The following is a 14,925-nucleotide window of genomic DNA, read 5'->3' on the forward strand; positions in this document are numbered from 1 at the left end:
CACTGTGCCTGTATAGCGGTGTAGAACACTGTTCCTGTATAGGGGTGTAGAACACTGTGCCTGTATAGCGGTGTAGAACACTGCGCCTGTATAGGGGTGTAGAACACTGTGCCTGTATAGCGGTGTAGAACACTGTGCCTGTATAGAGGTGTAGAACACTGTGCCTGTATAGCGGTGTAGAACACTGTGCCTGTATAGCGGTGTAGAACACTGTGCCTGTATAGCGGTGTAGAACACTGTGCCTGTATAGCGGTGTAGAACACTGTGCCTGTATAGTAGTGTAGAACACTGTGCCTGTATAGCGGTGTAGAGCACTGTGCCTGTATAGCGGTGTAGAGCACTGTGCCTGTATAGCGGTGTAGAACACTGTGCCTGTATAGCGGTGTAGAACACTGTGCCTGTATAGCGGTGTAAAGCACTGTGCCTGTATAGTGGTGTAGAACACTGTGCCTGTATAGCGGTGTAGAGCACTGTGCCTGTATAGCGGTGTAGAACACTGTGCCTGTATAGGGGTGTAGAACACTGTGCCTGTATAGGGGTGTAGAACACTGTGCCTGTATAGCGGTGTAGAACACTGTGCCTGTATAGCGCTGTAGAGCACTGTGCCTGTATAGCGGTGTAGAGCACTGTGCCTGTATAGCGTTGTAGAGCACTGTGCCTGTATAGCGGTGTAGAACACTGTACCTGCATAGCGGTGTAGAACACTGTACCTGCATAGCGGTGTAGAACACTGTACCTGCATAGCGGTGTAGAACACTGTGCCTGTATAGCGGTGTAGAGCACTGTGCCTGTATAGGGGTGTAGAACACTGTGCCTGTATAGGGGTGTAGAACACTGTGCCTGTATAGCGTTGTAGAGCACTGTGCCTGTATAGTGGTGTAGAACACTGTGCCTGTATAGCGGTGTAGAGCATTGTGCCTGTATAGCGTTGTAGAGCACTGTGCCTGTATAGCGGTGTAGAACACTGTACCTGCATAGCAGTGTAGAACACTGTACCTGTATAGCGGTGTAGAACACTGTGCCTGTATTGCGGTGTAGAACACTGTGCCTGTATAGCAGTGTAAAGCACTGTGCCTGTATAGTGGTGTAGAACACTGTGCCTGTATAGAGGTGTAGAACACTGCGCCTGTATAGCGGTGTAGAACACTGTGCCTGTATAGCGGTGTAGAACACTGTGCCTGTATAGCGGTGTAGAACACTGTGCCTGTATAGAGGTGTAGAACACTGCGCCTGTATAGCGGTGTAGAACACTGTGCCTGTATAGCGGTGTAGAACACTGTGCCTGTATAGCGTTGTAGAGCACTGTGCCTGTATAGCGGTGTAGAGCACTGTGCCTGTATAGCGTTGTAGAGCACTGTGCCTGTATAGCGGTGTAGAACACTGTACCTGCATAGCGGTGTAGAACACTGTACCTGCATAGCGGTGTAGAACACTGTACCTGCATAGCGGTGTAGAACACTGTGCCTGTATAGCGGTGTAGAGCACTGTGCCTGTATAGGGGTGTAGAACACTGTGCCTGTATAGGGGTGTAGAACACTGTGCCTGTATAGCGTTGTAGAGCACTGTGCCTGTATAGCGGTGTAGAGCACTGTGCCTGTATAGCGTTGTAGAGCACTGTGCCTGTATAGCGGTGTAGAACACTGTACCTGCATAGCGGTGTAGAACACTGTACCTGTATAGCGGTGTAGAACACTGTGCCTGTATAGCGGTGTAGAACACTGTGCCTGTATAGCGGTGTAGAGCACTGTGCCTGTATAGCGGTGTAGAGCACTGTGCCTGTATAGCGGTGTAGAGCACTGTGCCTGTATAGCGGTGTAGAGCACTGTGCCTGTATAGCGGTGTAGAGCACTGTGCCTGTATAGCGGTGTAGAGCACTGTGCCTGTATAGCGGTGTAGAGCACTGTGCCTGTATAGCGGTGTAGAGCACTGTGCCTGTATAGCGGTGTAGAGCACTGTGCCTGTATAGCGGTGTAGAGCACTGTGCCTGTATAGCGGTGTAGAGCACGTGTGCCTTATAGCGGTGTAGAACACTGTGCCTGTATAGCGGTGTAGAGCACTGTGCCTGTATAGCGGTGTAGAACACTGTGCCTGTATAGCGGTGTAGAAACACTGTGCCTGTATAGCGGTGTAGAACACTGTGCCTGTATAGCGGTGTAGAAGCACTGCACTGTCCTGTATAGCGGTGTAGAGCACTGTGCCTGTATAGCGTGTAGAGCACTGTGCCTGTATAGCGGTGTAGAACACTGTGCCTGTATAGCGGTGTAGAACACTGTGCCTGTATAGCGGTGGTAGAGCACTGTGCCTGTATAGCGGTGTAGAGCACTGTGCCTGTATAGCGGTGTAGAAGCACTGTGCCTGTATAGCGGTGTAGAGCACTGTGCCTGTATAGCGGTGTAGAAAACTGTGCCTGTATAGAGGTGTAGACCACTGTGCATGTATAGCCGTGTAGAACATAGTGCCTGTATAGCGGTGTAGAGACACTGTGCCTGTATAGCGGTGTAGAGCACTGTGCCTGTATAGCGGTGTAGAACACTGTGCCTGTATAGCGTGTAGAGCACTGTGCCTGTATAGCCGTGTAGAATATTGTGCCTGTAATAGCGGTGTAGAACACTGTGCCTGTATAGCGGTGTAGAGCACTGTGCCTGTATAGCGGTGTAGAGCACTGTGCCTGTATAGCGGTGTAGAGCACTGTGCCTGTATAGCGGTGTAGAGCACTGTGCCTGTATAGCGGTGTAGAACACTGTGCCTGTATAGCGGTGTAGAACACTGTGCCTGTATAGCGGTGTAGAACACTGTGCCTGTATAGCGGTGTAGAGCACTGTGCCTGTATAGCGGTGTAGAACACTGTGCCTGTATAGCGGTGTAGAACACTGTGCCTGTATAGCGGTGTAGAGCACTGTGCCTGTATAGCGGTGTAGAACACTGTGCCTGTATAGCGGTGTAGAACACTGTGCCTGTATAGCGGTGTAGAACACTGTGCCTGTATAGCGGTGTAGAACACTGTGCCTGTATAGCGGTGTAGAGCACTGTGCCTGTATAGCGGTGTAGAGCACTGTGCCTGTATAGCGGTGTAGAACACTGTGCCTGTATAGCGGTGTAGAGCACTGTGCCTGTATAGCGGTGTAGAACACTGTGCCTGTATAGCGGTGTAGAACACTGTGCCTGTATAGCGGTGTAGAGCACTGTGCCTGTATAGCGGTGTAGAGCACTGTGCCTGTATAGCGGTGTAGAACACTGTGCCTGTATAGCGGTGTAGAGCACTGTGCCTGTATAGCGGTGTAGAGCACTGTGCCTGTATAGCGGTGTAGAGAACTGTGCCTGTATAGCGGTGTAGAACACTGTGCCTGTATAGCGGTGTAGAACACTGTGCCTGTATAGCGGTGTAGAGCACTGTGCCTGTATAGCGGTGTAGAAGCACTGTGCCTGTATAGCGGTGTAGAAGCACTGTGCCTGTATAGCGGTGTAGAGCACTGTGCCTGTATAGCGGTGTAGAACACTGTGCCTGTATAGCGGTGTAGAACTGGACTGTATAGCGGGTAGACACTGTGCTATAGCGGTGTAGAACACTGTGCCTGTATAGCGGTGTAGAACACTGTGCCTGTATAGCGGTGTAGAACACTGTGCCTGTATAGCGGTGTAGAACACTGTGCCTGTATAGCGGTGTAGAACACTGTTGCCTGTATAGCGGTGTAGAACACTGTGCCTGTATAGCGGTGTAGAACACTGTGCCTGTATAGCGGTGTAGAACACTGTGCCTGTATAGCGGTGTAGAACACTGTGCCTGTATAGCGGTGTAGAACACTGTGCCTGTATAGCGGTGTAGAACACTGTGCCTGTATAGCGGTGTAGAACACTGTGCCTGTATAGAGGTGTAGAACACTGTGCTGTATAGAGGTGTAGAACACTGTGCCTGTATAGCGGTGTAGAACACTGTGCCTGTATAGCGGTGTAGAACACTGTGCCTGTATAGCGGTGTAGAACACTGTGCCTGTATAGCGGTGTAGAACACTGTGCCTGTATAGCGGTGTAGAACACTGTGCCTGTATAGCGGTGTAGAACACTGTGCCTGTAGCGGTAGACACTGGCCTGTAGCGGTGTAGAACACTGTGCCTGTATAGCGGTGTAGAACACTGTGCCTGTATAGCGGTGTAGAACACTGTGCCTGTATAGCGGTGTAGAAACACTGTGCCTGTATAGCGGTGTAGAACACTGTGCCTGTATAGCGGTGTAGAACACTGTGCCTGTATAGCGGTGTAGAACACTGTGCCTGTATAGCGGTGTAGAGCACTGTGCCTGTATAGGGGTGTGGAGCACTGTGCCTGTATAGCGGTGTAGAACACTGTGCCTGTATAGCGGTGTAGAACACTGTGCCTGTATAGCGGTGTAGAACACTGTGCCTGTATAGCGGTGTGGAGCACTGTGCCTGTATAGCGGTGTAGAACACTGTGCCTGTATAGCGGTGTAGAACGCTGTGCCTGTATAGCGGTGTAGAGCACTGTGCCTGTATAGCGGTGTAGAGCACTGTGCCTGTATAGTGGTGTAGAACACTGTGCCTGTATAGCGGTGTAGAACACTGTGCCTGTATAGCGGTGTAGAACACTGTGCCTGTATAGCGGTGTAGAGCACTGTGCCTTGCAGTAACACACATAGGGAGTCTGCTGTGGTAGTGAAATAATACTGTGAGTCCGTATGACATGCAGATGACAGGCGTCACTCTTAGAATCACTGCACACCTCACTTATTTGGGCAGCCACGGGGCAAAAACTGACCAAATAACTCAAGTATGAACTCAGCCTTACAGGTCGATGTTAGTGCCAAGAAGAAGCGCACTCCTTTTACACCGTCGGCAGCTGATTCCACATAGATGTCTACAGAACCTGTTCTATTAACCCCTTATACAAGTAGAGCCCCCGACAGAGCGGAGAGGGGGTTAGCAGTAAGTTTGTGTTGACGTCACTGATTATTTTGCCCTTCCTCTGATCCGTCAGAACAATGACCCACAAAAATGGATCCTGTCTGTGGAGAATCCGCCTTCACTCGGTCAGCATTTGGTCAGTAATCCATCAGTATTGGTAATGCCCAAAAAAACAGGAGTGGATTCAAAACAGAGATGACACGTGAATGGAATATTTGCATGTCTTCTGTGTTTTGTACCCACTCCTGCTTTTGGCTACCAAATCACAAGCCAATTCTGATGGGACCATACAGGCCGTACAGCTGCTACACAGACAGGATCCGTTGTGCGTCTCATTTTTCCTTCCTTCCTACAGATCAGAAGAAAGGTCAAATAAATGATGATGTCAGCCAGGCCGAAAGGCAAAATAGTGGCCCAGTCTTGGAGTGGGGAGGATGGGAACAGCATGAGAAGTCCACAAAGTGGACCAGTGACATAGTGGTGAAGTGGAAGCAGCATGAGGAGACCATAGAGTGGCCCAGTGACATAGTGTTGAGGTGGCAGCAGCATGAGGAGACCACAGAGTGGCCCAGTGATATAGTGATGAGGTGGCAGCAGCATGTGGAGACCACAGAGTGGCCCAGTGACATAGTGATGAGGTGGCAGCAGCATGCGGAGACCACAGAGTGGCCCAGTGACATAGCGGTGAGCTGGCAGCAGCATGAGGAGACCACAGAGTGGTGATGTGGCAGCAGCATGAGGAGACCACAGAGTGGTGAGGTGGCAGCAGCATGAGGAAACCACAGAGTGGCCCAGTGACAGTGTTGAGGTGTTAGAAGCATGAGGAGACCACAGAGTTGCCCAGTTACATAGTGGGGAGGTGGAGGGCAATACTAGTACCAGCTGAAGATGATGGGTGGCTGTAGGAGCACCTGGCAGCAGGTGTGGCATCAGGCGCGTGGCAGCATCAGAATAGTAGCTGAAGCAGAGTTTAAAGTGCAAAGTTTAGGTCTGGCATCATGGATGATCTAGTCTGATGCATCAGGCACTTGTGTTTAAAAAAAAATCCTGGCTGATCTACGCCTGATTAATCTTCACAAAGGTCAGTCTCTCCACATTTTAGGTGGACAGGCGAGTTCTCCTTGGGGTAACTATGGCCTCTGCTGCACTAAACACCCGCTCAGATGCCACACTGCTGGCCGGGCAGGACAGCTTTTCCAGGGCAAACTCGTCCAGTTTCCAGGCCACAAATCCAGTTTGGCTGCCCAGTAGTCCAGTGGATCTTCAATGTGGGTTGGCAGGGTGCTGTCCAAGTATGCCACCCCCTGCTGGCTGAGGTTCTGCTCTATGTCTAGCTGCTGCTGCTGCGTGCTGAGTAGTTTCTTCAGTAGGCGGGTGAAGAAAACTGCTCATCAGTGATTCTAGACCTAAGTTGCCGCAGATGGAGCTGGTACTGCTCCTGCCCTCCCCCAACCCCCCCCCCCCAGCAGCCATGACAGTGGAACATGAGCGCAGAGGGCCACCCGGTCAGACCTGCGAGAGGATGAGCGATGGCGCACATAGGCATCGGCCAACTGACTACATAGGATGTCTCGATAATAGTTCAGTTTGTCCTCCATCTCAGCAAGTGTTAAAAAAAAGGCCCCCATTTTGGACCTGTAGCAAGGCTCTAACATGGAGGAGAGACAGAAGTCATCCCTCTGCCGAATGGTGACAATTTGGCTGTAACTACGCAAGCAAGTGAGCATGCATCGGGCCAATTGCGCAAGTGACTCGAAGGGACTCTCTGCCTCCATCTCCACTGCATACTGCCACAGTGTGTCTGGGTTATCTGCCTCGTCTTCCTCATCACCCTGTAGCTCCTCTGACTGCTCCTGCTCCTCCTCTCCTATCACCTGTGTAGAAAAACCAGACATTTCTCTACACATTGCTTGTGCTCCAATGTCCTCCTCCTCCTCTAGTTTAGCCCCCACAGGGCTCATGTAGCCATGAGATGTAGGCACCACGTCTCCAGTCCCCTGAACAGCCAGATTTACCAGCATCTGTTTCAGGACATGAAGCAGTAGAATAACGTTGTTCATCCCGTAGTCCTGGCGACTGACAAATAACGTGGCCTCCTCAAAGAGCCTGAGCAAACGGCAGGTGTCACGTATGAGCTGCCACTGGCTGACATAGAAGTTACAAAGTGGAGTACTCCTATCCACTTGCATCATCAAGAATTCGTTTATGGCCTTTCCCTGTTCTTATAGTTGGTCCAACATATGGAGGGTGAAATTCCAACAGGTGGAAACATTGCATATCAGCATATGTTGGGGGATGCTGTTCTGCTGCTGCAGCTCAAGGAGGGTGTGCTTGCCGGTGTACGAGTGGCTGAAGTGCATGCAAAGTTTCCTGCCCATTTTCAGGATGTCTTACAGATGTAGTGAAGACTTCAGGAACCGCTACAACCAGATTGAACACGTGCTCCATGCAGAGTGCATGGATCAGCCTTCCTTGATGCAGCGCCAACACCATGTTCTTCCCGTTTTCGTTCCCCATAGTTCGGATTTTGAGTTGTCGAGGAGAAAGCCAGGATTCGATTTCTTGAAGGACGCAGAGCATTTCCTCCCCTGTGTGACTCAGTTTGCGCAGGCAAACGAGGTGCAAAACAGCGTGACACTGCCATGCCCTGCACATGTGGTATGCTGGAGGGGCACTGTGAATTGTCCCTGCAGTGGAGGCTGAGGACACGGTGGAGGATGAGGAGGCAGAGGCGGACATTGTCGCAGGACCAACGGCGAGAGAAAGTGGAAGCGAAAGCGGCGTCACCTGGCCAAGTTGCTGGTGTGGCTGTGCAGGAATCACATTTACTCAGTGGGCCATGAAGGACATATATTGTCCTTGACCGTAGTTACAGCTCCACACGTCGGCGCTGCCGTGCACTTTGGCAGGCACCGACAGGCTCAAGGACTGGCCCACCTTCTGTTCTATATATGTGTGCAGGGCTGGTACTGCCTTTTTGGGCAAAGAAATAACAGCTTGGGACTCTCCACCTAGGCTCGGCACAAGCCATCAGTTCTCTGAAAAGTGCAGCGTCCACCACTTGAAAAGGGAGGGACTGCAGTACCAGCAACCTGGCCAGGAGCACGTTCAGCTTCTGTGTCGTTGGATGCGCGCATGCATACTGTTGTCTCTGGGCAATCGGTTTGGTGATTGATTGCTGACAGAATGACTGACGAGGAGGAGGAGAAGCAGGAGCATCAGGACTAGCAGATGATGGGAAGGACAGACAGCTCCCTTTGGCTGAGGTGGTGGCGCCTTGACTGCATGAAATTGGGTGCGTGCCACTGGGTGATGCAGCGGTTGCTGTGGCAGGCTGGACCACCACATCGGAGCCACAGTTCTCCCAGGACACTTTATGGTGACGCTGCTTGTGTTGACGCAGGGCAGTGGAACCAACATTGGCACCCTGGCCACGCTTCACCTTCTGCCCACAAATTCAGCAAATGGCCATTTTCACCTCCTCAGGCGGCCTAACAAAAAATTGCCACACCGGCGAGTATGGCATTTTCCCCCCCAACACTCTGCGCTGACTGCCATCTACCTCTGCCTCCGTGAACCTCTGCACTGCTACTTTCCGGGCTGGTAGGCTCCTGCAATGCAGGTGGTCTACACCGGGCACGTTTGTCTCTCGACCTCCGACTGTTGCCACCCTGCTGACTCAAAGCCACGCTGCCACCCTGCGGGTTCAGCCGCTGCCTCACGCACAAGCTGCCACCCTCTTATCCTGATGATGAAGCCCCTTCTTCTCCCGGCTCCCAAGTGCGATTAGCTACATTATCACCGGCTACTGTCTGCACGTCACTGATATCCCCCTCAACGTTCTCAGGGCCAGGGCCGCTTGCAACACCTGCTCCCATGCGACTCTCATCATCACTACTTGCACGCCTACCAGAGGAAGCGGTGGATGGCTCTTCCAGATCTTGGCTGGGCAGTAGCTGCTGACTGTCCTCTAGTAGCTCGTCCTCACTGAAAACTGGAGCCAAGCCTATGGAATATAATACTTCTCGCGCTGAGGGAACTGAAAATGACAGAGGAAGGTTCAGGACAGGTGAGGGCACAGGGCCTGCTCCCGGGCTATGCCAACCAAGAGTCGTGTCACAGCAACCCACCGACTCTTGGCTGGGGGTGTCTGGTGTCACTTGCGACAAAGTTCAAAACCGAGTCAACCATTCGAGAACCGCTGGGCTGCTGGTCAAGACACGACCACTAGATGACACCGGGAGCTCCGGCCTCTCGCTGCGACTCCTGCTGCCACGGCCCCTTACTCTGCTGAGACCTCTGCCTGCGACGGAAACATTTTGGCCACTGCCCGTTCCCTTTGAAGGGCCTGTCACCTGTCTGTCTGACATAGTGTATAATAAAAGAAATAAATTAAAATAATACCCCCCAAAAAAGGCTGTAGTTCAATGTTGCTTCACCCCTGAACGGCATTTAAGACATATATATATATATTATTTCTGATGAATGAACTCCCTCCATCACCAAAAAAATAAAAAATCACAATTCACCACAGAAGGTCAATTAAGACGTATTATTTTTCCTATTATTACACCCCAAAAAAATAAATGTAACAATCACAATTCACCGTAGAATGACTACTGGGACGTACATATATTTCCTTTCTCTACACCACGTAAATGGCTGCAGTACAAAGTAACTTCACCGCTGAACGGCAATTATGACATATATTTTTCCCTTTTTTTTCCTATTAATACACTCCTCTTAAAAAATGTAAAACAATATAAAATCAACGCAGAACGGCTAACAGGACGTAAGTATCTTTCCTATTAATACTGAGCTATCATATAGCAGCAGTATAACAGCAATGTGGATGCGCAGTCAGTGCAGCGAGGTGTAATAGGATTGTTCCTGTTCCCCAGGCTGTAACCTCCCCGACTGAACCCTGTTCTGCAGAAACGCTGCGGATGATTCCTCCCTGTCCTTTCCCTGAACTTCTATACAGCAAAGTAAAAGTTTTCAAGTCTTCCCTCGCACTGTCCCTAGCGCCAGCTGATGTCTCTCCCTGCACTAAGTGCACTGGAAAATGGCTGAATCCAAGATGGCTGAGGCTTTTTATAGGGCTGTGACATCACAGGGCTGGGTGGCTGCTGATTGGCTGCATGCATGGCATTGTGGGTGATCCCTTCTTCCCATAGGTCCTTGCTCCATGTCCTAACACGTGCAGCAGCCATAAAAATGAGATTCGTTACCACGAAGCGTGAGGAAATTTGGATTCGGTGCAAATGTAATTTTTCCTGAAAATTGGATCGAATTCCACTATGTCAACTTCTGTTTGCTCATCTCTAGTTATAATATGGCAGTATATAATATGGCGGTATATGGCAGGGTCCTCCTGATATCGTACTTGTCTCTCCAGGTGCAGTCGACAGTACAGATGACGGTGGAGCAGCTGCATTATCTGGAGTGGCCGGACCACGGCGTGCCCAGTAAGGCGTCCAGCCTGGTGCAACTGGTGGAGCAGCTGAACAAGAGTAACACCCCGGGCTCGGGCCCAGTCATTGTGCACTGCAGGTACAATTAGCAATCACTATGGCCTCCTACCTCCCTTAAAGGGGCACTCCCGTCAGAAAGGGGTATTTTTTAATCTCTACAGTCATAGAAAATACATATATTTTTTAGAATTTATGGCTGTTTTTTTCGGCAGTGATATGCCTTTAAAAACAAATTACAAAATGTCGTCCTTCTGCAGCAGTCCGCATAGAGAGGTACCAATCCTATACAGATAGGATAGTCCATGGTCAGGTTAGTGCTGCTGTTGGTGGGAAGATGTTATCTACAGGGTAATCCGCATGATAATAGTAGATGGAGGATTGGAATGTTGTTCTCTTGATAGGGGGGGGGGGGGGGGGGGCGCTCCCTGGTCACAGTGATGGTCTGACTGAGAGAGTTAAGCTAGACAGGAAGCAGAAGAAATGGAGAGATTTCAAAAATTCTATCTAGAAAACAATCCACCAAAAACTTTACATAGAGGAGTGGCATACAGGCTGCTCATAGGTGGTAACTGTGTCTGGCACTATTATATCAGCACTATGACTGGCACTATTATATCAGCACTGTGGCTGGCACTATTATATCAGCACTATGACTGGCACTATTATATCAGCACTGTGGCTGGCACTATTATATCAGCACCATGGCTGGCACTATTATATCAGCACTGTGGCCGGCACTATTATATCAGCACTATGGCTGGCACTATTATATCAGCACCATGGCTGGCACTAATATATCAGCACTATGACTGGCACTATTATATTAGCACTATGACTGGCACTATTATATTAGCACTATGACTGGCACTATTATATCAGCACCATGTCTGGCACTATTATATCAGCACTATGTCTGGCACTATTATATCAGCACTGTGTCTGGCACTATTATATCAGCACTATGTCTGGCACTATTATATCAGCACCATGACTGGCACTATTATATTAGCACTATGACTGGCACTATTATATCAGCACCATGTCTGGCACTATTATATCAGCACTATGTCTGGCACTATTATATCAGCACTGTGTCTGGCACTATTATATCACACTATGTCTGGCACTATTATATCAGCACCATGGCTGGCACTATTATATTAGCACTATGACTGGCACTATTATATCAGCACTATGTCTGGCACTATTATATCAGCACTATGTCTGGCACTATTATATCAGCACTATGTCTGGCTCTATTATATCAGCACTGTGTCTGGCACTATTATATCAGCACTATGGCCGGCACTATTATATCAGCACTGTGGCTGGCACGATTATATCAGCACTGTGGCTGGCACTATTATATCAGCACTGTGTCTGGCACTATTATATCAGCACTATGTCTGGCACTATTGTATCAGCACTATGTCTGGCACTATTATATTAGCACTATGACTGGCACTATTATATCAGCACTGTGTCTGGCACTATTATATCAGCACTATGTCTGGCACTATTATATCACACTATGTCTGGCACTATTATATCAGCACTATGTCTGGCACTATTATATCAGCACTATGTCTGGCACTATTATATTAGCACTATGACTGGCACTATTATATCAGCACTGTGGCTGGCACTATTATATCAGCACTATGTCTGGCACTATTATATCAGCACTATGGCTGGCACTATTATATCACACTATGTCTGGCACTATTATATCAGCACCATGGCTGGCACTATTATATCAGCACCATGGCTGGCACGATTATATCAGCACTATGGCTGGCACTATTATATCACACTATGTCTGGCACTATTATATCTCACTATGGCTGGCACTATTATATCAGCACCATGGCTGGCACGATTATATCAGCACTATGGCTGGCAATATTATATCGCACTATGGCTGGCACGATTATATCAGCACTATGGCTGGCACTATTATATCAGCACTATGACTGGCACTATTATATCAGCACGGTGGCTGGCACTATTATATCAGCACCATGGCTGGCACTATTATATCAGCACCATGGCTGGCAATATTATATCGCACTATGGCTGGCACGATTATATCAGCACTATGGCTGGCACTATTATATCAGCACTATGACTGGCACTATTATATCAGCACTGTGGCTGGCACTATTATATCAGCACGGTGGCTGGCACTATTATATCAGCACCATGGCTGGCACTATTATATCAGCACCATGGCTGGCACTATTATATCAGCACTATGGCCGGCACTATTATATCAGCACTGTGGCTGGCACGATTATATCAGCACTGTGGCTGGCACTATTATATCAGCACTGTGGCTGGCACTATTATATCAGCACTGTGGCTGGCACTATTATATCAGCACTGTGTCTGGCACTATTATATCAGCACCATGGCTGGCACTATTATATCAGCACAGTGGCTGGCACTATTATATCACACTCTGTCTGGCCCTATTATATCAGCACTGTGTCTGGCACTATTATATCAGCACTATGTCTGGCACTATTATATCAGCACTATGGCTGGCACTATTATATCACACTATGTCTGGCACTATTATATTAGCACTATGGCTGGCAGTATGATATCACACTATGACTGGCCCAATTATATTAGCACTATGACTGGCACTATTATATTAGCACTATGACTGGCACTATTATATCAGCACCATGGCTGGCACTATTATATCAGCACTATGTCTGGCACTATTATATCAGCACTATGTCTGGCACTATTATATCAGCACTATGACTGGCACTATTATATTAGCACTATGACTGGCACTATGATATCAGCACTATGTCTGGCACTATTATATCACACTATGTCTGGCACTATTATATCAGCACTATGGCTGGCACTATTATATCAGCACTATGGCTGGCACTATTATATTAGCACTATAAATGGCACTATTATATCAGCACTATGTCTGGCACTATTATATCAGCACTATGGCTGGCACTATTATATCAGCACTATGTCTGGCACTATTATATCAGCACTATGACTGGCACTATTATATCAGCACTGTGGCTGGCACTATTATATCAGCACCATGGCTGGCACAATTATATCAGCACTATGGCTGGCACTATTATTTTGCACTTTGGCTGGCACGATTATATCAGCACTGTGGCTGGCACTATTATATCAGCACTGTGTCTGGCACTATTATATCAGCACCATGGCTGGCACTATTATATCAGCACTATGGCCGGCACTATAATATCAGCACTGTGGCTGGCACGATTATATCAGCACTGTGGCTGGCACTATTATATCAGCACTGTGTCTGGCACTATTATATCAGCACTGTGTCTGGCACTATTATATCAGCACCGTGGCTGGCACTATTATATCAGCACTATGGCCGGCACTATTATATCAGCACTGTGGCTGGCACTATTATATCAGCACTGTGTCTGGCACTATTATATCAGCACCATGGCTGGCACTATTATATCAGCACCGTGGCTGGCACTATTATATCAGCACCATGGCTGGCACTATTATATCAGCACTATGTCTGGCACTATTATATCAGCACTATGTCTGGCACTATTATATCACACTATGTCTGGCACTATTATATCAGCATTGGGGATGGCACTATTATATCACACTCTGTCTGGCACTATTATATCAGCACTGTGTCTGGCACTATTATATCAGCACTATGGTTGTCACTATTATATCAGCACTATGGCTGGCACTATTATATCACACTATGTCTGGCACTATTATATCAGCACTATGGCTGGCACTATTATATCACACTATGTCTGGCACTATTATATCACACTATGTCTGGCACTATTATATCAGCACTGTGGCTGGCACTATTATATCAGCACTGTGGCTGGCACTATTATATCACACTATGTTTTTTCACTATTATATCAGCACTGTGGCTGGCACTATTATATCAGCACCATGGCTGGCACTATTATATCAGCACCATGGCTGGCACTATTATATCAGCACTATGGCTGGCACGATTATATCAGCATTGTGGCTGGCACTATTATATCAGCACCATGGCTGGCACTATTATATCAGCACTATGGCCGGCACTATTATATCAGCACTGTGGCTGGCACGAATATATCAGCACTGTGGCTGGCACCATTATATCAGCACTGTGGCTGGAACTATTATATCAGCACTGTGACTGGCACTATTATATCAGCACCATGGCTGGCACTATTATATCAGCACTGTGGCTGGCACTATTATATCAGCACCGTGGCTGGCACTATTATATCAGCACTATGGCTGGCACTATTATATCAGCACTGTGGCTGGCACTATTATATCAGCACTGTGGCTGGCACTATTATATCAGCACCGTGGCTGGCACTATTATATCAGCACCATGGCTGGCACTATTATATCAACACTGTGACTGGCACTATTATATCAGCATTGGGGCTCGCACAATTATATCAGCTCCATGGCTGGCACTATTTTATCAGCACTATGGCTGGCACTATTATATCAGCACTATGT

At 48.4% G+C, this 14,925-nt stretch overlaps 1 protein-coding gene across 9 annotated transcripts in view; it reads left to right on the plus strand.

Moving 5' to 3' along the window:
* The window catches only part of LOC122924889 (receptor-type tyrosine-protein phosphatase F-like), a 245,091-nt gene that overhangs the window by 197,946 nt on the left and 32,220 nt on the right, over positions 1–14,925 (plus strand). For all 9 annotated transcript variants that reach the window (XM_044276418.1, XM_044276424.1, XM_044276422.1 and 6 more), the window contains one exon: positions 10,314–10,468. In XM_044276418.1, the coding sequence (XP_044132353.1) occupies positions 10,314–10,468 (155 nt within the window). The remainder of the gene's footprint in view (positions 1–10,313; positions 10,469–14,925) is intronic.

Source organism: Bufo gargarizans, chromosome 1 (assembly GCF_014858855.1).
Source record: "Bufo gargarizans isolate SCDJY-AF-19 chromosome 1, ASM1485885v1, whole genome shotgun sequence".
Taxonomy (NCBI): Eukaryota; Metazoa; Chordata; class Amphibia; order Anura; family Bufonidae; genus Bufo; species Bufo gargarizans.